This window comes from Chiloscyllium plagiosum, chromosome 39, assembly GCF_004010195.1.
Source record: "Chiloscyllium plagiosum isolate BGI_BamShark_2017 chromosome 39, ASM401019v2, whole genome shotgun sequence".
NCBI lineage: Eukaryota > Metazoa > Chordata > Chondrichthyes > Orectolobiformes > Hemiscylliidae > Chiloscyllium > Chiloscyllium plagiosum.
In genome coordinates, this window is record NC_057748.1 from 13,816,900 (window position 1) to 13,838,431 (window position 21,532).

Sequence of the window (21,532 nt, forward strand, 5' to 3'; positions counted from 1 at the left end):
CCTGGCTTGCTGTGTTCCTCCAGCCGCCTGCTTGTCTACCAGGGCAATTAGGGATGGGGGAGAGTGGCCTTGCCAGTGATGCCCACATCTCAGGAAAGAAGAAAGAAAATTAAAATTGATTCCTCCTCTCAGTTTTAGAATTGCAGAAGGTTGTGTTCACATTGGGCTCAGGGAGCCTCTTCGCGGTGCACTGAAGCTGGCTTGGAGCACATTATCATCGAATGGTTAATCCTTTCAAAACAAACCGTTAAAAACAGTGGGTGTGTTGTTCATCACCAGTGCAATGCAGTGTGATTTTAACTCTTCAAGGAATTCAGGAGCTGAGCTGATTATATCTTCATACACCCTTGCCAATGATTCAGCACCATGGTCTCAGGTTCGATTCCAGCCTCGGGTGATTGTCTGTGTTGAGTTTGCACAAATCCCCCCCCCCACAAGTCTGTGTGGGTTTCCTCCCACAGTCTGCAGATGTGCAGCTGAGGTGAATTGGCTGTGCTAAATCACCCATGTTGTGCGGGTCAGCTGTGGGAAATGCAGTGTTGGAGGGAATGATCTTCAGAAGGTCGGCGTGAGCTCGATGGGCTGAATGGCCTGTTTCTACATCTATGCCCATTATTTGGAGTGTTGCTCAGTATGGTGCCCATTGTCACCAAACAGCAAGTGCCCTCTCCACCTCCAAGTTACACAGAACGCTAAGACCCAGTAACTCACAAAGTGTAAGGAGAGAATGTGGGAACAAGTACTGAGTTGGGATGCCATGATGATATTGTGAAGGGCCGAATGGCCTGCTCCTGTTTTCTGTGGCTCCATTGCAGAGGCGACTTCTTTATTGTCCAACAGCCGGTGATCTCCCAAGTGGGGTTCTCTGACAGAAATGTTTCCTGACTCTCACTTGTATCCATTACACCCTGAGAGAGCAACTTTTCAAATTCTCAACTGTTGAAGACCATGGTACACCTTATTTTTTTCTGCTACATCAAAGGTGCCTGTTTCAGCATGTATCTGTTCCTGAATCTGTCGTAAACAGTCTCTTCACATAAACAGTCCGTGTTGTTTACTTTAGACAAATTTCCTTCAAACAAGGCTTCCTGGCTTCAGTGTTCTTGAATCCTTGGAGGAGTAAGTTTATTAACCAGTTAGCGTCCAGTTCCGTTGGTAATGAATCCCATGCAAACTAGCACCAAAGTTACACTTTCATCACCAATGGTTAATGTCGATACTGTTCCTCATTACCATGCAAGCTAATTCATGAAAATAATCTGCAGGCACTGAAGGGACAATTCAGCCAGAAGTGTCGCCCAGTGCTATCTTATCTCAGGAAGCCTGTTTCTCCCAATTTACAAGGAAATGGCCTGGTTAGCCTTTAACTCTCCCGAAATTCCAAAATAGCCAGTGATAAAGGAACCTCCGACATAGAGCTGTACAGCACAGAAACAAACCCCTTCAGTCCAACTTGTCCGTGCCAACCAGATATCCTAAATTAATCCAGTCCCATTTGCCAGCACACGGCCCATATCCCTCTAAACACTTCTTATTCATATACCCATCCAGATACCTTTTAAATACTGTAATTGTACCAGCCTCCACCACTTCCTCTGGCAGCTCATTCCATACACGTACCACCCTCTGTGTGAAAAAGTTGCCCCTTGAGTCCCTGTTAAAGCTTTCCTTCTCACCTTAAACCTTTGCCCACTCGATCAGCCCCTGTTGGTGAAAGAAAAGATTTATCTGTGGCAATTTGTATTGTAATGTGCACAATGAGATACTGTGTGAAAATATAAGTTAAATCTCTTCAAGTGTGCAGAGGGATCGCATATTTTAACGTTGAGAGCATGGTGCTGGAACATCATGGCAGGTCAGGCAGCATCTGAGGCGCAGGAGAATCGACGTTTTGGGCAAAAGCCTTTCATCGGGATGATGACTTATGCCCGAAATGTTGATTCTCCTGCTCCTCGGATGCTGCCTAACCTGCTGTGCCTATCCAGCACCACACTCTCGACTCTACTCGCCAGCATCTGTAGTTCTCACTTCTGCCGAGTCACATATTTCAAAACCCTGCCCTCTATCTACAAGGCCCAAGCCAGGCCCGGATGACACAGTACTAAAGAAGCTCAGCGTCGTTCATGACAGAGCAGTCCCTATATCATTGGCATCTCACCCACCACTGTCAACATTCAGTCCCTCCACCATCAATGCACAGCGACGGCATTGGGTACCAGCTACAAGATGTTCTGCAGCAACTTGCCAGGACTCTTGACACCACCTTCTAAACCCCATGACCCCTAGCCCCTACTGGGGATCCAACAGATTCCTCTACAAGCCACACACCACCTTGGCATGGCACTATAATATTACTCCTTCACTGTTGGAGATCACAATCCTGGAACCCTGTCCCTCTAGACCATTACAGCACATGGTCTGCAGTGGCCTGAGGAGGCAGTTCACCACCAGGGAGATAGTGACATTATCGCTGCTCTGTTAATCCAGAGACCCGGATACACAGCCTCAGCAATACAAGACTCTGGTCCCACCCTACTTGGAATATTGGGAGCAGTTTGGCCCCTGTGTGTCCCTGGGGACGTGGTTATGTGTGTGCTCGTGTGTCCCTGGGGACGTGGTTATGTGTGTGCTCGCGTGACCCTGGGGACGTTGTTATGTGTGTGTTCGTGTATCCCTGGGGATGTGGTTATGTGTGTGCTCATGTGACCCTGGGGACGTTGTTATGTGTGTGTTCGTGTATCCCTGGGGATGTGGTTATGTGTGTGCTCATGTGTCCCTGGGGATGTGGTTATGTGTGTGCTCGTGTGACCCTGGGGACGTTGTTATGTGTGTGTTCGTGTATCCCTGGGGATGTGGTTATGTGTGTGCTCATGTGACCCTGGGGACGTGGTTATGTGTGTGCTCGGGTGTCCCTGAGGATGTGGTTATGTGTGTGCTCGTGTGTCCCTGAGGATGTGGTTATGTGTGTGCTCGTGTGACCCTGGGGACGTGGTTATGTGTGGGCTCGTGTGTCCCTGAGGATGTGGTTATGTGTGTGCTCGTATATCCCTGGAGACGTGGTTATGCGTGTGCTCGTGTATCACTGGGGACGTGGTTATGTGTGTGCTCATGTGTCCCTGGGGACGTGGTTATGCGTGTGCTCGTGTGACCCTGGGGACGTGGTTATGTGTGTGCTCGTGTATCCCTGGGGATGTGGTTATGTGTGTGCTCGTGTATACCTGGGGACGTGGTTATGTGTGTGCTCGTGTATCCCTGGGGACGTGGTTATGTGTGTGCTCGTGTGTCCCTGGGGATGTGGTTATGTGTGTGCTCGTGTATCTCTGGGGATGTGGTTATGTGTGTGCTCCTGTGTCCCTGGGGACGTGGTTATGTGTGTGCTCGTGTGTCCCTGGGCATGTGGTTATGTGTGTGCTCGTGTGTCCCTGGCGAGGAGGATGTGGCGCTCACTAGTACGGTGGAGTCTTCAGAGACCAGTGGGCACTGCAGTGCCAGGGGTGCGTTGTCACCCTGGGCAGCACTATCCTAATTTCAGTAAGTTTCTGTTTGGTTGTATCAGTTTCAGTTTGATTTTGATACAGTGCCCCACTTGGGGCTGTTTCATCATTATTATTTTTGACTTCTGCTTTTATGAACAAGCCAAGGAAGTTTTACTCTGTTTAATCCCCCTGCTGTTCCTGTCCTGGGATTGTTTAATGGGGATGATGTCGAGGTTACTTTAATTTCAGTTTGTTTTCATTGGAGAGAGCTTTGCTTTTCATTTTCTCTGCATTTAAAAGTTTGGGGGTGGGGGTGGTTAAGATATCTGGTCAGCATGGATGAGTTGTACCGAAGGGTCTGGTTCAGTGCTGTACATCCCAATGACTTTATAATGTTATGGGACCTGGGTTCAAATCCCAGCATAGCAGATGGTGGAGTGTGAATTCAATAAAATGCGTCTCAGTGGTCAGCACTGCTGCCTCACAGCACCAGGGTCCCAGGTTCGATTCCAGCCTCGGGTGACTGCCTGTGTGGAGTTTGTACATTCTCTCCGTGTCTGCGTGGGTTTCCTCCGGGTGATCCGGTTTCCTCCCACAGTCCAAAGATGTGCAGGTCAGGGTGAATTGGCCACACTAAATTGCCCCATAGTGTTAGGTGCATTAGTCAGAGGGAAATGGGTCTGGGTGGGTTACTCTTCAGAGGGTCAGTGTGGACTTGTTGGATCGAAGGGCCTGTTTCCACACTGTAGGGAATCTTATCTAATCTGCAATGAAAGAGTCTAATGATGACCAGGAACTGATTGTTGGGAAAACCCATTTAGCTCATTAAAGTCCTTTAGGGAAGGAAACTGGTCTACATGTGACTCCAGACCTCTAGCAGTGTGGTTGACTCTTAACTGTCCTCTGGAGCAATAAATAAAGAATGAATAAACTTTGTGAATAAATTTTGCACAATCACTCAATTAGCAAAAGTATTTATTTTTGTGTAAACATTGATACTTTGCTCGTGATATCACAGCTTATATTACAACACAGTATCCAACTGGGGGAGCTGAATGATTTATATAGCCGTGGGCCTGCAGCATTTGTAGTTTTCTTGACAATGCAGTCTACTTTTCACTTTGGAGTTCACGTACTGTCCTCTTGTTCCGATAGGAGTGAGAGTGAAAACAGAGCCCAGAGTGATGCCAAGTCCCGGGAGCAATCAAGGCTCTGTGTTGATGTAGCTCTCATTTGGTCCTGCTGTTGAAATGAGCACCATTGACCGGGTGGGCCTCACCGCAGTTAAGGGTCGGAGTCAAAAAGGGTCAGCTGAACTGTCAGGCCCACGATATTATTTAGTTACCCCCTGCAGGTGAGGATGGGATTAGACTTTGCAACGATGCCTACCCCAGCAGAATAACTAACTCAGTAGGCTCAACTGTGTCAGGCTTTTGCCCGAAACGTCGATTTCGAAGCTCCTTGGATGCTGCCTGAACTTCTGTGCTCTTCCAGCACCACTGATCCAGAATCAACTGTGTCAATGGCCATTCAAGAAAAGCCCTGGGCCTGAAATACCTAGAGACATCTTCAGGATAGAAAGATAGGTTTAGAGGGGTCAACGCTAAAGGGTGCAGCAATAATTTGACTACCATTAGATGACACATTTCTACGTTGGAACCAAATCTGAATTCTGCAATTGGTGCAAGCTTATTGAAGGATAGTTACAGCCTGGATAAGCATTAAATAGGAGTCCAATAACACTGTCAGTACATACAAAACAGGATCTATATTCAATTGGTATGCCAGACACAAAAATAAGATCTTCCTGCAATATATTTTATAATGTCTAGAAAACCTTGCTTCCTAATGTCATGATTTCACAGTTTGCAGAGTTAGGTGTTTGCATTGTGAATGTTACACTTACAATAAACACTGTGCCATGTCAACATTACAGTCTGACAGTCGCACCATTGCCTTGAGTCTCCACTGTCTGACTTGTACAAAAACTCCTCCGCTCCACAGTAGTGTATACTCCAAATTATCGTCAGTCTTTTTTCTTTTGAAGTATAGCTTGAAATATAAATTTAAAACGCTATAGAAAAATAAATACAGTGTGTTTGACTGGTCAGTGAATTACATGGGGGTCCCTGTGTTATCTAACCCCGCTTCACACATAGTAGTGTTAAAAATAAGCAAAATAACAAGTCACGGTGATTTTGGTGGTGGATAAGTCGCTCAGTTGTGAGCGATAAACCCATTTCACATGGACACATTAAGTTTTGATTCCTTGTATAACAGCGTAACTCGATTAGTGTTATGTGAAAATACTGTGGTGTGCAATTCACATTGGCTTTTTAAATGATGTTGGAGTTTGCTCTCCGAAATCCAATCATCTGTTCTTATTAATAATGGCCAAGTAGTTTGCCTGAACTCTCTCCAACCACAATACAAAGCCTGCCCTACCAGTGTGATTGAAGACGATCCCAGGTATTTCCAACATCGGGGTCAGATGGAGTTCAGGAATCCCCTACACTGTCCCAGTTGGATCCTTAGAACTGCACAACCCTGAACTCTGAACACTTGTCCTAAGGGTATTCACTGGTGGTCAACTGTGGGGCAGCGTTCTGCTGTGGGTTTAGACCTGTCTCAGGTCTACCAAGAGTGATCTCCAGCCGACTCCACTACAGACAACTGGAAACATCTGATTGGCTGGTCAGGTCGGCTGATGACAAGCTCTCAATGTCCAGCAACAACTTGTTCTGCTCGATCCAGACAATCTTCTGCTGTTCCTGGAGGATGCTGGTCTTCACGAACTTGATGAGCTCCTCGACGCTGGTCCATGCGTTGGGCTCCACAGTGGCAGAGAGGCATGGCACGGTCTCTAAGTGCTTCTGCTCAATGCGGTACAGCTTGAGGAACTCATCGTCGCTGCTGCAGGACTTTGGAGCCAGTTTCCTGAAGAAAAGACAAAGCGTTCTCAATCACTCTGGAGCACCTATCTAAATGTTTCTCAGCTTGATTCTTTCAGGTGTATCTGGGAGGTGGGCACTGACGGGGTGAGAGCAGGAGTGGCCTCGATCTTGGTTGGGGTAGCTGGGCAGGACACCTGTTATTGGCCTCAGTGTTCTTATATTAAAAGAGAGAAGGAACTGGTGAGTAAACCAACGTTCCTGCTTTTCGCCAACATCTAGCCACATCCTCTGAGGAACGCAGGCTTTGGATGAAGAAGAGGGTACACTCCACTAGGAAGTCCTCTCGGCCTTGCCGCCAACTCGTAAGAAACAGGATGAAAATCGCAAATAAAAAGTGCGAGGGAAACTCAATGGGTCTGGCATCTTCTGTGGAGACAGAAACGGAGTTAATATTTCGAGTCCAGTATGACTCTGGTGTTCCAAACTGGACCTGAAATATTAACCCTGTTTCTCTCTCTCTCTCTCTCTCCGCAGATGCTGGTCCACCTGCTGAGTTTCTCCAGCACTTTGGAGATGCTGGGAATCCAAAATAAAAATAAAAGTGAAGAGTCACTTGAGCGAGGCATTCAGAGATTCCCCCCAAGCTGTGGGATTGTTTTTGGGAGGGTGGGTTTTATCCCTCCCAAGATCCTCCCACAATCTCCTAGTGTCCTCCTGCAATCTCCCAGGGTCCTGCCAAAATCTCCCAAGGTCTTCCCACAATCTCCCAGGATTTCTCACAACTTCCCAGCGTCCTCCCACAAATTCCCAGCATCCTCCCGCAACCTCCCAGGATCCTCCTACAATCTCCCAGAGTCCTCTTGCAATCTCCCAGGGTCCTGGTCAGGGCAGCTGACCCTTTCTGAGGCAGTGCTGTCATCTACAAAGCCTCTCCCAGAAAGCCAGTCTCTGCAGCTAACTCCAGGCAAGCCACTGTCATCAGTACAAGCAACACTGACATGTTGAACTTTATCAACTAGTGTACCGCACGCCAGGGGTGGTGGGTCGGAGATCAGGCACGGCTATTATTTTGAAACTCTCCTTCACATGAAGCCAATTGTAAAGACACTCCACGGACCCTTTTCTGCCCCCTCACCTGCCGAGATTAGTGCCCGGACACAAGTCCTTTGCCCTCAGATATCACATCCAAGTGGTTGCTAAGGAGGTTCCTTATCAATTTTTTAAAAAATTCATTCACCACATGAGGCATCACTCGGCAGGTTGGCATTTATTGCCCATCCCTAATTACCCAAGGGGCACATTGCTGGAGTCGCACATGGGCCAGACTGGGTAAAGACTGCACATTTCCTCCCCAAAAGGGCTTTTGTGAATCAGAAGGTTTTTTTTGTTTTAACAATTGTGTCATGATTATCATTAGACTCTTAATTCCAGATTTTGTTTAATGATTGAATTCAAATTCAATGTGGGCGGCACGGTGGCACAGTGGTTAGCACTGCTGCCTCACAGCGCCAGAGACCCGGGTTCAATTCCCACCTCAGGCGACTGACTGTGTGGAGTTTGCACGTTCTCCCCGTGTCTGCGTGGATTTCTCCCGGGTGCTCCGGTTTCCTCCCACAATCCAAAAGATGTGCAGGTCAGGTGAATTGGCCATGCTAAATTGCCCGTAGTGTTAGGTAAGTGGTAAATGTAGGGGTAGGGGTATGGGTGGGTTGCGCTTCGGCGGGTCGGTGTGGACTTGTTGGGCCGAAGGGCCTGTTTCCACACTGTAAGTAATCTAATCTAATCTAATCTTTGCTAAAATTCCACTCCTCACTGACCAATAAGGAGCGCCCCCCTCTTTTCAAAATGCCTTGCGTATCGTCTACAGCTGCCATCGTCTCGTAGCACAAAGGTACACGAGAAGGAAGAGCCAAGTCCCACACCGAAATTTGTTGAGGTCCCAAAAATTTAACTCAGGATGAACAGCCGTACTTAGGTCGAAATATTGTGGTGGCCGGTAGAGGCAAGGGAGATCTGATCAGATACCTCCGCTTGGGCTAGAGGTCACCCTGGAGATGTACCTGTCTCCTTCCACGTTCCATTCCATTTGCACACTGGACCTTACTGAACAAATCCCCCCTCCTCCCACCTTCCCAGTGACTCCCTCATTGCCTTGGCTAGAATATTACCTTAATTTCTTGATGTTTTTTGTGGTCACTTTGATATGTATAATGATTGTGTAGATCTTCTCCGTAATTAGGTCCTTAGCAGAGTGCACTCCTATTGGCAGCAGACCGTGTCGGTCCTAGGGAAAGAAACACAGTCAGACCATGGGGAAGTACAGGCCACTTATATCCCACTTGGTTAGGGGTAGACTACTGTTGTTCAGAAGGGGATACACTTCCAATCCCACCCTTAATCCTTTTAGAATCAGAAAATGGCGGGCATTCAGCCCTCCACCTGTGCACCAATCACTCCAATCTCCATAAGACCTTCCAATAGTTTCCTTTTTAATGTGTTTGTGTCAAATTTACCCTGCCTTCTCTTGTACTCTTCAGCCATCAACCTTCCTTCAGCCATCAACCCTCCTCCGCTTACAGTTCCCAATTATTCTTCATTTAAACTAGTTTCCTAATCAACTTGTTCAGAGATGTTATTACACACCCCTGGTGTATGTGAGACTTGAACCTGCAACTCCCGGTCCAGGGATAGGAACACTATGCCACAAGAGGACCTGTCCCTTTGTACTCATTTTTCTTTATTATTCAGAGATGTTATTACACACCTTTGGAGCAGGTGGGACTTGAACCTCGGTCTCCTCGCAACCTTTCAGCTCAGCACCATCCCCATGACCTGTCCTACCTGCCTATTTTTGTTTCCACCTATATATTCCCCCTCCTCTCTGACTTCTCACCTCCATCCCCACCCCCATCCACCCATTGTACTCTTTGCTACCTTCCCCCACCCTCACCCCCAACCTATCACCTCCATCCCCACCCTCACTCACCTATTGTACTCTATGTTACTTTCTCCCCACTCCCACCCTCCTCTCATTTATCTCTCCACTCTGCAGGCACCCTGCCTCTATTCCTGATGAAGGGCGTTTGCCCGAAATGTCGATTTTCCTGCTCCTCGGATGCTGCCTGATCTGCTGTGCTTTTCCAGCACCATTCTAATCTAGACTCTGGTTTCCAGCATCTGCAGTCCTTGTTTTTAGACCTGGGTCTCCTGGCCCAGGGGTAGGGACACTACCATTATGCCACAAGAGGACCTGTCCCGCTCCTCATTTTTCTTTATTATTCAGAGATGTTATTACACACCTCTGGAGCAGGTGGGATTTGAACCTAGGTCTCCTGGTCCAGGGCAGGGACACTACCACTGTGCCACAGAAGGACCTGAGCTTTCTTAATACGAAAATGTTGATTTTTATTTTGGTTGCAATAGTTTGGAATAAACTGTTTGTGAGGATTAGAGCACTCCATGTTACAGGTGAATATAGAACAAACAATACCCAGAATAATTCTGCTTTATTCTCTGATGGGATGTGGCAAGCCCAGCTTTTAATGCCCATTTCTAATTCCCCTTTTTTGAAATGATGCCATCCTTGCGGTGAAGTCCTATCCACAGTGTTTCTGATTGGACTTTGCTTTACTGGGACAATTCTGATAACATTGATACAATTCAGTAGGCCATTTCAGAGGGTCAGCCATGTTGCTGTGGGTGATTTACAATTCAATAGGCCATTTCAGAGGGTCAACCATGTTGCTATGGGCGATATACAATTCAATAGGCCATTTCAGAGGGCCAACCATGATGCTATGGAGCATATACAATTAAGTAGGCAATTTCAGAGGGTCAACCATGTTGCTATGGGTGATATACAACTCAATAGGCCATTTCAGAGGGCCAACCATGTTGCTATGGGTATTGAAGGTCAAACCAGATAAGAAGGACAGATTTCTTTCTGTTAAAAACCTTGGTGAATCAGATGGGTTTTTGTGGTGATCCAATCGTTTATTAAGATCATACTTTTGTAATTTAAGATTAATTTAATTAAATTTAAATCTACCTCAATTACCATAGTGAAATTTGAGCTCATCTCCAAAGGGTCATTCCAGGTCCATTAGCCCAGTCAACTTAGCACTGTGCTATCATTTCCTCTTGGCCAATATAGATATTTTTGAGTCAAACTGATCATAAACATTATGGCACAACTCTGGAGCAGGTGGGACTTGAACCTGGGTGTCTTGGCTCAGAGATAGGGACAGTACCACAACATCACATGGTTAGGTGAATTGGCCATGCTAAATTGCCCATAGTGTTAGGTGAAGGGATAAATGTAGGGGAATGGGTCTGGGTGGGTTGCGTGTTGGTGTGGACTTGTTGGGCCGAAGAGCCTGTTTCCATACTGTAAGTAATCTAATCACAAGTCTCTGCCTTCCTGGTGTACACTGCATACACAGTGGAGACAGAGATGGATAGATATGGGTCATACAATGCAATTCACATTCATTGTGGCTGAGTCTCAATGAGAAGTGCACTTGCCTCAGAGTGAGAGGTTGCAGATTCAAATACCACTCCAGAGACTTTAGCACCAAACCCCGGGTTCGAATCCCGCCACGGCGGATGGTGGAATTTGAATTCAATAAAAACTTGGAATTAAATACCTAATAGTAACCATGTCAGGAAAAGCCCATCTGGTTCACAAACAGGGAAGGAAACTGCCATCCTTACCCGGTCAGGCCTACTCCAGACCCACAGCAACGTGGTTGACTCTCAACTGCCTTCTGGGCAATTAGGGATGGGCAATAAATGCTGGCCTGACCAGTGATGCCCACGTTCTGTGAATGAATAAGATAAAAACAAAACCGAGGCTGACACTTTCAGGGCAGTACCGAGTGGATGCTGCATTGTCACGGGTGCTGTCTTTCAGATGAACTGTTGGCCCTTTTTGTGCTCTCATAAAATCTCCTTATCTAAGTGCTTTTAAATGTTGTAATTGTACCCATGTCCACCATTTCCTTGGGAAGCTCATTCCACACGTGGATCACTCTATGTGTAAAAATGTTTTTTTTAAATCTGTCTCTTCTCAACTTAAAAAAATAAGCCCCCTTGTTTTAAACCCCGCCCCCCCCCCATCCTAGGCAAAAGCCACCTGCCATTCACCTTATCTATGCCCCTCAGGAGTGTATAAACCTTAGCGAGTTTTGAGAAGATTTGTAGCTCAAGTTGAGGTTCTGGCTGTACACTTGTTCACTGAGCTGGAAGGTTCGGTTTCTGAACCTTCCAGCTCAGCGAGTCAATCTACATCCATTTTCTCAACCTCTAGAAGGTCACCCCTCACCCTTCTCTGCTGCAGTGAAAAAATTCTCAGCCTCTCCCTGTAACTCAAACCTTTAAGAGTTTGAGGTTAGGCTTGTCTATAAACATGCTGGCCCTCAATATTCACAAAGCAAAATTACAGGATAATTCTCCATGCTTCTCATCTCCAACAGAGGGAGAGGAAAGAGCTAGAGGGTCAATTAGCTGGACAGCTAGCTTGCATTGCAACAGTGGTGGGTTCAATTCCTGCATTGGCTGAGGTCACCATGAAGGTCATTCCTTCTGAACTTCTTCTCTCGTCTGAGGCATGGTGACCCTCAGGTTAGATGTACCACCAGCTATCTCTCTGTCTCTAATGAAAGAATGGACTTTATTAGAGGAGCACAGTGTTAGCAGAACACAACTGGTGACAATCCCACAACCCTTTGCATTTTGTGTTCAGAACAAAGTGAATATCATTGGGTGCATCATCTCAACTCCAAATGCTCTGTCCCAATCATTAAAAGACACAGAACCATGAAATCACCACAGACTTTCACCACAGACAGTACAAGGATGAGGCTAATGAGCCCTCCAGTGTTAAAGTACAGCTGTACCTTGGCTATAACATCTCTGATAGTTTCAAGTGTAATGCACTCGAATGTGGTCTGATTCCTGATCTTCTGTAGAGAGAACCTTGTCTTTGTCTTCAGCTGCTCTTCAGTGACAATTTCTGGAAAAGAAAGTATTTGATTGTTTTGATGTTGATTTGATTTATTATTGTCACATAGAGGTCTACAGCAGGGAAACAGGGCCTTTAGCCCAACTGTCCATGCGCTCGTTTTCATGACCCTCTCTCACTAATGTCCTCACATACAGATGAGGAAGGGACAACACATCCATCCTAAGACAAGCCAAACAGACACACACGCACGAGAATTCCTAGAAGCATGGCATTCCAGCCGGAACTTTATCAACAAACACATCAAGTTAGACCCCATCTACCACCCCCTGAGAAAAGGAACAATTCACCATAGGAAATGACATCACACCAGGAAATGACATCACCAACCCAAAGAAGCCCAAACATATAAATAGAAAGCAGGAATCATCAGCAGTGCTTCATCCAGAGGCTCACTGATGATGTTATCTAGTAGGGAAACGAAACGTCTGGAAATGAACCTTCCAGCTCAGCAAGCAAACCTACATGCACCTGTCTAAATATTTCATAAATAACAAAACTGTACTCACCTCCACCACTACCTCTGGAAGCCCATTCCCGATACACTTCACCCTCTGTGTGGAAAAAATTGTCCCTCTGGACCCTTCTGTATCTCTCCCCTCTCACCTTAAACCCATACCCTCTAGTTTTAGAGGCATCTACCATCGTGAAAAGCCATCGCTATCTATCTTATCTACACCCCTCATGACTGTATAGACCTCTATAAGATCACTCTTCAGTCTCCTACGCTCCGAGGAAACATGTCCCAGACTCTCCTTATAACTCAATCCTTCCAGTCCAGACAGTATCCTAGGAAATCTTTTGTGCACTCTTTCCAGTTCAATAATATCCTTAATACAGCGAAAAGTGCATGCTATCCAGCCAAATCATATCTTACATAAGTCCATTTGCAGTCCTCACTTTTCCCTATAAGTACATCAGAGTAAATGGAATGGAATGTGGAGTATAGCATTACAGCTACAGATAAAGTCCAGAGAAAGATCAACTCTAATATATGAGAAGTCTGTTCATAAGTCCGAATACAGTGGGGAAGAAGCTGTTCTTGAATCTGTTTGTACGTGTTTTCAAACTTTTGTATCATCTGCCTGTCAGACGTATAACTGGGGTGAGAGGGGTCTTTGAAACAGAATGATCAAAAGGATCTCTCACATCAATCCACTGAGTTTGAGGTTGGATAAAATCAAACTCAGCTTCAGTCGGGGATCTGTTGATTGGATTCTCTCTCTGTATCAGGTTACAGGAACAGAAGGAGGCCATTGGAAAAGCATCATTAAATTGCCCCTCAAGCCTGTTCTGCTATGCATGGAAAATCGACAGTCCAATTCCACATCCCCATCTTTACCCCCCTTAAAAATCTCTGGTTCACAAAATCCATCAATCGCAGATTTAAAGATAACAATCAGTCCAGCATCAGTCAGCACTAATGGAGGAGAATTCCAAAGCTCTCGCATCGTTTTTCAGTAGAATTCTTAATTTCACTCCTGAGGGTCTGGCTATAGAGTCAAAGAGATATGCCCCACGGAAACAGACTCTTCGATCCAACTCGTCCATGCTGACCAGATATCCTAACCTAATCTCATCCCATTTGCCAACATTTGACCCAAATCGCTCTGAACTCTTCCCATTCATGTACCTGTCCAAATGTATTTCAAATATTGTAATTGTACCAGCCTCCACCACTCCCTCTGGCAGCTCATTCCATACATGCACCCTGCTCTGTGTGAAAAAGTTGCCCCTCAGGTCCCTTCTAAATATTTCCCCTCTCACCTTAAACCTATGCCCTCTAGAGCTGGCCACCCATGCCCTTGGAAAAAGACTTTGGCTTAGCTATGCACCACACAATTTTTTAAACATCTATAAAGGTCAGCCCTCAGCCTCTGACACTTCAGGAAGAAAAACAGTCCCAGCCTATTCAGCCTCTCCCTGTAGGTCAAACCCTCCAGTTCCAGCAACATCCTCGTAAATCATTTCTAGGTTAACAACAGCCTTAGTTTTGTTTTAATTTTGACCCTTGTCCCAGACTTCTAACCAGCGAGAGCAGTTTCTCTCAATCAATCCTGACTGTTTCCCTTAATATCTTGAAAATTCAGATCAAATCGACATTCTAGGGAACACAACTTAATCTCTCATCGCAGCTCAATCCCGAGAGTTCAGGTATTGTTCCGGTAAATCTCTGCTGCACTCCCTTCAGTTCCACTTCTAATGCACAATCTTTAGCACATGATCTGAGCTGACTGCAGTGCGTTATGGAGGGAGTGCTGCATTGTGGATGGTGAGAGATTAACCAACACACTGGAAGCCCATTTGAGTGGTGTGAATGGGATTATTTCAGAGACGAGGAGAAGGGTCCCCTCTGGTGATCTGGGCCAATATTTATCCCTAAAATTAGATTATCTGGTCAATATCGAATTGCTGTTTATGACATAGAGTCATAGAGATGTACAGCAAGGAAACAGACCAAACAGTCCAACTTGTCCATGCTGATTAGATACCCTAATCCAATCTAGTCCCACTTGCCAGTACCTGACCCATATCCCTCTAAACCCTTCCTATTCATATACCCATCCAGATGCCTTTTAAACATTGTATTGTACCAGCCTCCACCACTTCCTCCGGCAGCTTATTCCATACACGCACCACCCTCTGTGTGAAAAAGTTGCCCCTTAGGTCTCTTTTATATCTTTCTCCTCTCACCCTAAACCTATGCTCTCCAGTCTGGACTCCCCCACCCCAGAGAAGAGACTTTGTCTATTTATCTTATCCATGCCCCTTATGATTTTATAAACCTCTATAAGGTCATCCCTCGGCCTCCAACGCTCCAGGGAAAACAGCCCCAGCCTGTTCAGCCTCTCCCTGTAGCTCAAACCCTCCAACCCTGGCAACATCCTTGTAAATCTTTTCTGAACTCTTTCAAGTTTCACAACATCCTTCCCATAGGAAGGAGACCAGAATTGCACGCAATATTCCAAAAGTGGCCTAACCAATGTCCTGTACAGCTGCAACACAACCTCCCAACTCCTACACCATTGCTCTGACCAAGAAAGGAAAGCATACTGTTCTTCACTATCCTATCTACCTACGACTCTACATTCAAGGAGCTATGAACCTGCACTCCAAGGTCTCTTTGTTCAGCAACACTCCCTAAGACTTTACCATTAAGTGTGTAAGTCCTGCTAAGATTTGCTTTCCCAAAATGCAGCACCTCGCATTTATCTGAATTAAACTCCATCTGCCACTCCTCAGCCCATTCTGCACAGTTTGACACTCACATTTCCAACACAGCAACACTTTAAAAGCAACTGGCAGTTGTGGTGGACCAGGTCAGACTCCCCTTAAAACATGTTAATAAAGTAACCCAGACCCTAACTTTGCTAGTTTGTTTTAAGCAGGTGTAAAAGTGGATATTCCAGGAGTGATGCAGCTGGTCAAACCACTCAAGTTTTAAACAAAACAGAATTTATTTAAAGAGGAGAAAGTGAGGACTGCAGATGCTGGAGATCAGAGCTGAAAATGTGTTGCTGGAAAAGCGCAGCAGGTCAGGCAGCATCCAAGGAGCAGGAGAATCGATGTTTCGGGCATGAGCCCTTCTTCAGGAATGAAGAAGGGCTCATGCCCGAAACGTCGATTCTCCTGTTCCTTGGATGCTGCCTGACCTGCTGCGCTTTTCCAGCAACACATTTTCAGAATTTATTTACAGACTACCGATCGCAACAGGAACAAAAGAGAATACAACGTCGAATAACATAACCTTTCTGAAAACCCAACCGACTCTATTGCAATTTAATGATGCTTTTCCAATTTCCTGCAACATCCCCATAAACACATCCCTTGGCTAAAAAGATAAATTCAAACCCAGGTTCTTACCAGAGAGATGCAGGAGAGAGAGAATCAGCATGGAACCTCTTTTCACTGTAGTTGGTCCCCAGCTAAAAACTAATCCAAACAGGACAAAACCCCTAAACTGGGATATCTGGTCACTCCCCTTTCATTGTTAAAGTGTTTTAACAATTAATCTAAAAGCCATTTTTCCTGATTGTTGCCTTAGGCAGTATCTGTTAGCCATTAGCAAAGTGGCCTTAGCCTAGACAAATCGGAACCTCTGTCTTTTACAACCCCTTTTGAAAAAGAAAACACAAGACACTATAACCTTGTTAAAGGAGCAGCATTGTCACACAGTGAAGCAATTTGCAACATCCTGAAGTCATGAAAGGCACCACAGGAGTGCAACTACCTCCCTTGCTAGAGTGTCGAACAACAACTTATATTTCAATTGCACTGAATACAATGTCACAAAGCATTCTGCAAAACAAAGACACCCAGCCACACCAGGAGATATGAGGCTTCAAACTCCCTCCAGCCTTACCCAATGTCCAGCCCTCCCCGTTCCCCTCACCTCTCTGATCTGACCTCACCTGATCATGTTCCTACTCACCTATCTGCGCTACCCTTCCCGCTGACCAATCACAATAATCCCCGACCTGCAACCACCTATCACCTTCTCACCTGCCCTTCCCCCAGCAGTCCCCCCAACCCCTCTATTTATTTCTGAGCTCCCCTCTCCCTCCCCAGTCCTGACGAAAGGTTGCAGTCCGAAACATCGATATTCTTGCTCCTTGGCTGCTGCCTAACCTGCTGTGCTTTCCCAGGTCGATATCCATTAAATGTGAGGACTGAGTGTTTGGTTGGAGAGGTAAGTGTGAGGGAGGGGATTGAAGGGCAAAAGTGAGAGGCTTGACAGGTGACTAACTGAGAGGTTGTTTCCCCCTGGTTGGGGAATCTATTAGAGACACAGGTCCACGATGAGGGATCCACCATTTAGAATCCCCACAGTGTTGGAACAGGCCATTCGGCCCAACAAGTCCATGCTGACCCTCCGAAGAGTAATCCACCAAAACCCATTCCCCAAACTCTACATTTACTCCTGACTAATGCACCTAACCTACACATCCCTGAATACTATGGGCAATTTAGTCTGGCCAATTCCCTAATCTGCACAAATATGGGCTGTGGGAGGAAACCATGGGGGTACATGGGGGGGGGGGGTGGGATGTGCAAACTCCAAACAGCCATTCACCCGTGGCTGGAATCGAACCTGGGTCCCTGGTGCTGTGAGGCAGCAGTGCTAACCACTGAGCCACGGAGAAGAAATTTCATTCAAAGGGTTGTGAATCTTTGGAATCCTCTGAATACTAGGATTCTGGATGTTCCAACTTTGAATATATTTAAGATTCAGGACAGACAGAATTTTGGCCTCTCAAAGCATCAGGAGATATTTGGGGTGGCTCAGTGGTTAGCACTGCTGCCTCACTCGGTACCCGAGTCCGATTCCGGCCTCAGGCGACTGTCTGTGTGGAGTGTACACATTCAGCACGGGTTTGCCTCGGTTTCCTCCCACAGTCTAAAGATGTGCAGGAATAGTCATGAGATCGCTCCATTGTGACTAGAGATGTACAGTATGTGGATTAGCCATGGGGATGCAGCACTGCGTTGTCCTCGGACGGACAACGCAGACTCGACGGGCCGATTGGCCTCTATCTGCACTGTAGAAATTCTATGATTTGGGTGGGAAAGGAGAGTGGAAGGCTAAGGTCACATTGAATAGCAAACTGAATGGGCAAGCCCATTTCCTGTCTCTTATGTTCCTCAGAGTTTGAGAGAGCTCAGGGAAGATTCAATGAGACATGAGGTTCCATGGGGCAAGCCATATTTCAATGGGATAACACCAGTAGCCAGAGGAGACAAAGTAAAAATAATTGACAAAGATTCAAGTGAAATCTGGCACTTTATTGCTTACTCAAGGAGTTGTTGATCTACAATTCACTGAAGGATAGATTCAATCATCGAGAGATCGAGCAATGTAGCCTGATAGCCTCTAGGGTTTAAAAGAATGAGAGGTGATCTAATCAAGGTACAGAAGATGCTAAAGGGGATTGACAGAGTCGACGTAGAGAAGATGTTTTCTCACGTGAGGCAATTTAGAACAAGAGGTGATGGTTTAGAGTTAAGGCAGATTGAAAACAGAGATGAGGAGAAATTACATCTCTCAAAGGGCTGTGAGTCTGTAGGGCTCACTAGCTCAGAGTACGATGGATGTTGGGACATTGATTAAGTTTAAGGAGGAGATTAGTAATAGGTTGAAGGGTTTTGGAGAGCGGGAAGGAAAGTGCAGTTGAGGCTGAGATGAGGTCAGCCATGATCACAGCAAATGGTGGAGCAGGCTTGAGGGGCTGAATGGCCTCCTCCCGCTCTTAATAACTCTCCAAAAGGAGACCCAGTAAGCAACTGAAAGGGAGACAGTCACGGGGCTACCGGTCATTGGGTAGCGCTTTCAATGATGGGCCAATTGGCCTCATTGGTCTGTCAATGGGAAGAGATTGAACGTACCTGGCTGCACCATGTTGAACTCTGATGCGGGTGGAGACTGAAGCAGACGGTGCATCAACGCTTTGGCCAACACCGTGGGCATGATGATAACCGGCCGCTTTTGCCAGACGGTGATTGGCTGAACCAGACTGTACGGCAAGATCTTCTCATCCTTATCTGGAATGCAAGAGAACATCACTGTTTTTAAAAGAGATTCAAACTCCACCCCCCCCCCTCCCCAAATCATTTGGGGGGGTTCACGGGCAATGCCCACCGATAGCAGAGATGCGTTTTGACGTCCCCACTGACGAACACACGCCCACACATCCAAAGTGGCCCTTGAGTAACTCTACTCAGGAGATAATCTCCATTTTACTTTCTTCCAGTTGTAAAGAATGTACTGTATGTCCATGATACGGTTTGCTGAACAGACTGGGAGATTTTGGCAAGTTGCCCAGACTCCCATTTCCTGCACCTTTAGTGCAGCTCAGTCCAGGAAAGTCATCAAAATGACAGCGGTCAAATGCGGACGGTCAATTTTCGAATCTTCCACTGTCAAAGGCCTTTGTGGACTGAAATGTTCCTTGGAAAGGAAGAAATATGGGCCTAACACAGTCATCACTGAGTCTGAGGCAAGTTCATGAAACCAACATGGAATAATCAAAATCGCCTGAGCTGAAATTATCACTGTGTCTAAAGCCATTGAAACTATCGACGGAGGCAGGTTTCAAGAAACTTGTGTCTCTTGTTTGAAATTATACTCCCACAAGACGTTTCGCATATTGGACATGAAAGTGTTGTCTGCAACTATCTGGCCTACCAGCTTGGGAAGACAATGGATCCAGACTCAACAATACACAAATGAGCCATATTTCAGTTACAAGCGAGAAATAAAATGGATTGGTAAGGTCAAGAATTGGGAGGCTTTTTCCCTTCCTGTTTCTTCTTTCAGCAGTGGGATAGCAAATCCGAGAAGCATTTATTGACCGAGAGGTCAAGGATTCTAAACATTTTGCTACAACCAAAGACACAAAAGATCAGCTAAAAGCAGAGGAATTGTTCAGTTGATTTGACTCACTTTCATACCAGGATCTGAGAGTAGGGTTACAGGCACTAGGCAGATATCGGGGGAGACTCGCAGGTACAATTCTCACTCGATCTGAACACACCTTCTTCACCTTAATGTTGTTCTTCGCAAACTTGAGGAAAGAAGTAAGGATAGATTAGTGAGGAGAGAATTCTCACATCTCATCTTTAGTGTGTCTAAACCTACAGTCAGGTAGGTTGACTAATGATTTAAAATTCACTGGGTTACAGGAGTTGGGACAATATGTTGAGATTGTACAGAGCATCGGTGAGACCCCTTCTGGAATACTGTGCCCTGATGGGAAGGATATTATTAAGCTGGAGTGGGTTCAGAATATATTTCTCAAGAATGGTGCAGGGTATGAGTTATAAAGAAAGGCTGGATAGGCTGGGACATTTTTCACTGGAGTGTAGGAGGCTGAGAGGCGACCTTACACAAGTTTATAAAATAATGAGGGGCATAGATAGCATTAATGGTAGTTGTCTTTTTCCTAGGATGAGAGATTTCAAAACTAGGGGCACAATTTTAAGGTGAGAGGAGAGAGATTTTAAGAAGACATGAGGAGCAAATTTTTTTTACATAGAGAGTTGTTCGTGTGTGGAATGACCTTCCTGAGGAAGTGGTGGATGTGGGGACACTTACAACGCTGAAAAGACATTTGGATGTGTACATGAACAGGAAAGGTTTGGAGGGATATGGGCCAGGAGCAGGCAGGTGGGACTAGTTTAGTTTGGGATTATGGTAGGCATGGAGTGGTTGGGCCGAAGGGTCTATTTCCATGCTGGATGACTCTATGACTCTGTGAATGAAATGGGACTGACTAGATTTCTCTGCCTGGGTCAAATGATCTCCTTCTATACCCTACAACTCTGACCCTTGAATAGCTAATCATCAGTTAGTTGTTACTATTGCAATGAGGGATTACATCAATTTACTAAATAAGGTCCATTGGCTGGATTATGATGACAAGTAAATAGGACTGCTGACGTTGTCCAAGTAGAGTTGGTGGCTCCTTACCTTTCTCGCCCTCTCTTTCTTCTCAACGTTTGCTGTCAGTGCGTAGATTTTAAGCAGGAGGAGCTGGTAAGCTCTGGAAGAGATAAACCATTTCAAGCAGCTCAGTCTCACGACCCCCACAACAAGCTAATCAAGATAAACATGTTGTTTCTCTCTTGCTCGGCATTAAGAATCCTTTATCACATGGAGCACTAGCAGTAATCTTCCCAGAGAAAATGGTGTCCATTGAGGAACGTAGGAACGGGAGTAGGCCATTCAGCCCCTCGGGCCTGTTCCGCCATTCAGTGGCTGATCTGTGGCCTAACTCCATATACCTGCCTTTGGCCCATATCCCTTAATACTTTTGCTTAACAAAATCCTACCTATCTCGGATTTCAAACTAACAACTGAACCAGCAGCCACTGCTGATGGTGGAAGAGAGAGCCAAGTCTGTATCATCATTTGTGTGTAGAGGTGTGGCCGAACCTCTCTCCTGAACGGTCTGGCCCCTAATTCTCAGATTATGCCTTGGATAGAGAGCAGCCTTTCAAAATGAACTCCCTAAGCCATTGCCAGATTGAAGTTCGTTGGTCATTTAGCAGGTCCGGCAGCATCAACGGAGAGAGAAACATCGAGTCCGGTGGCGCTTTGTCAGAACTGTGCAGAAGAAGAGTCATACCAGACTTGAAACATT

At 46.0% G+C, this 21,532-nt stretch overlaps 1 protein-coding gene across 1 annotated transcript in view; it reads right to left on the minus strand.

Annotated features, from left to right (window-relative positions):
• Positions 1 to 4,915: 4,915 nt before the first annotated feature.
• LOC122542252 (caspase recruitment domain-containing protein 11-like) overlaps positions 4,916 to 21,532 on the minus strand; it is a 119,658-nt gene continuing 103,041 nt past the window's right edge. The window contains exons 18-23 of the mRNA XM_043679794.1: positions 20,860 to 20,932; positions 19,834 to 19,954; positions 18,777 to 18,932; positions 12,268 to 12,383; positions 8,539 to 8,654; positions 4,916 to 6,413 (exon numbers count right to left, since the gene is read on the minus strand). Coding sequence (XP_043535729.1) covers positions 6,140 to 6,413; positions 8,539 to 8,654; positions 12,268 to 12,383; positions 18,777 to 18,932; positions 19,834 to 19,954; positions 20,860 to 20,932 — 856 coding nt within the window. The 3' untranslated portion in view covers positions 4,916 to 6,139. The remainder of the gene's footprint in view (positions 6,414 to 8,538; positions 8,655 to 12,267; positions 12,384 to 18,776; positions 18,933 to 19,833; positions 19,955 to 20,859; positions 20,933 to 21,532) is intronic.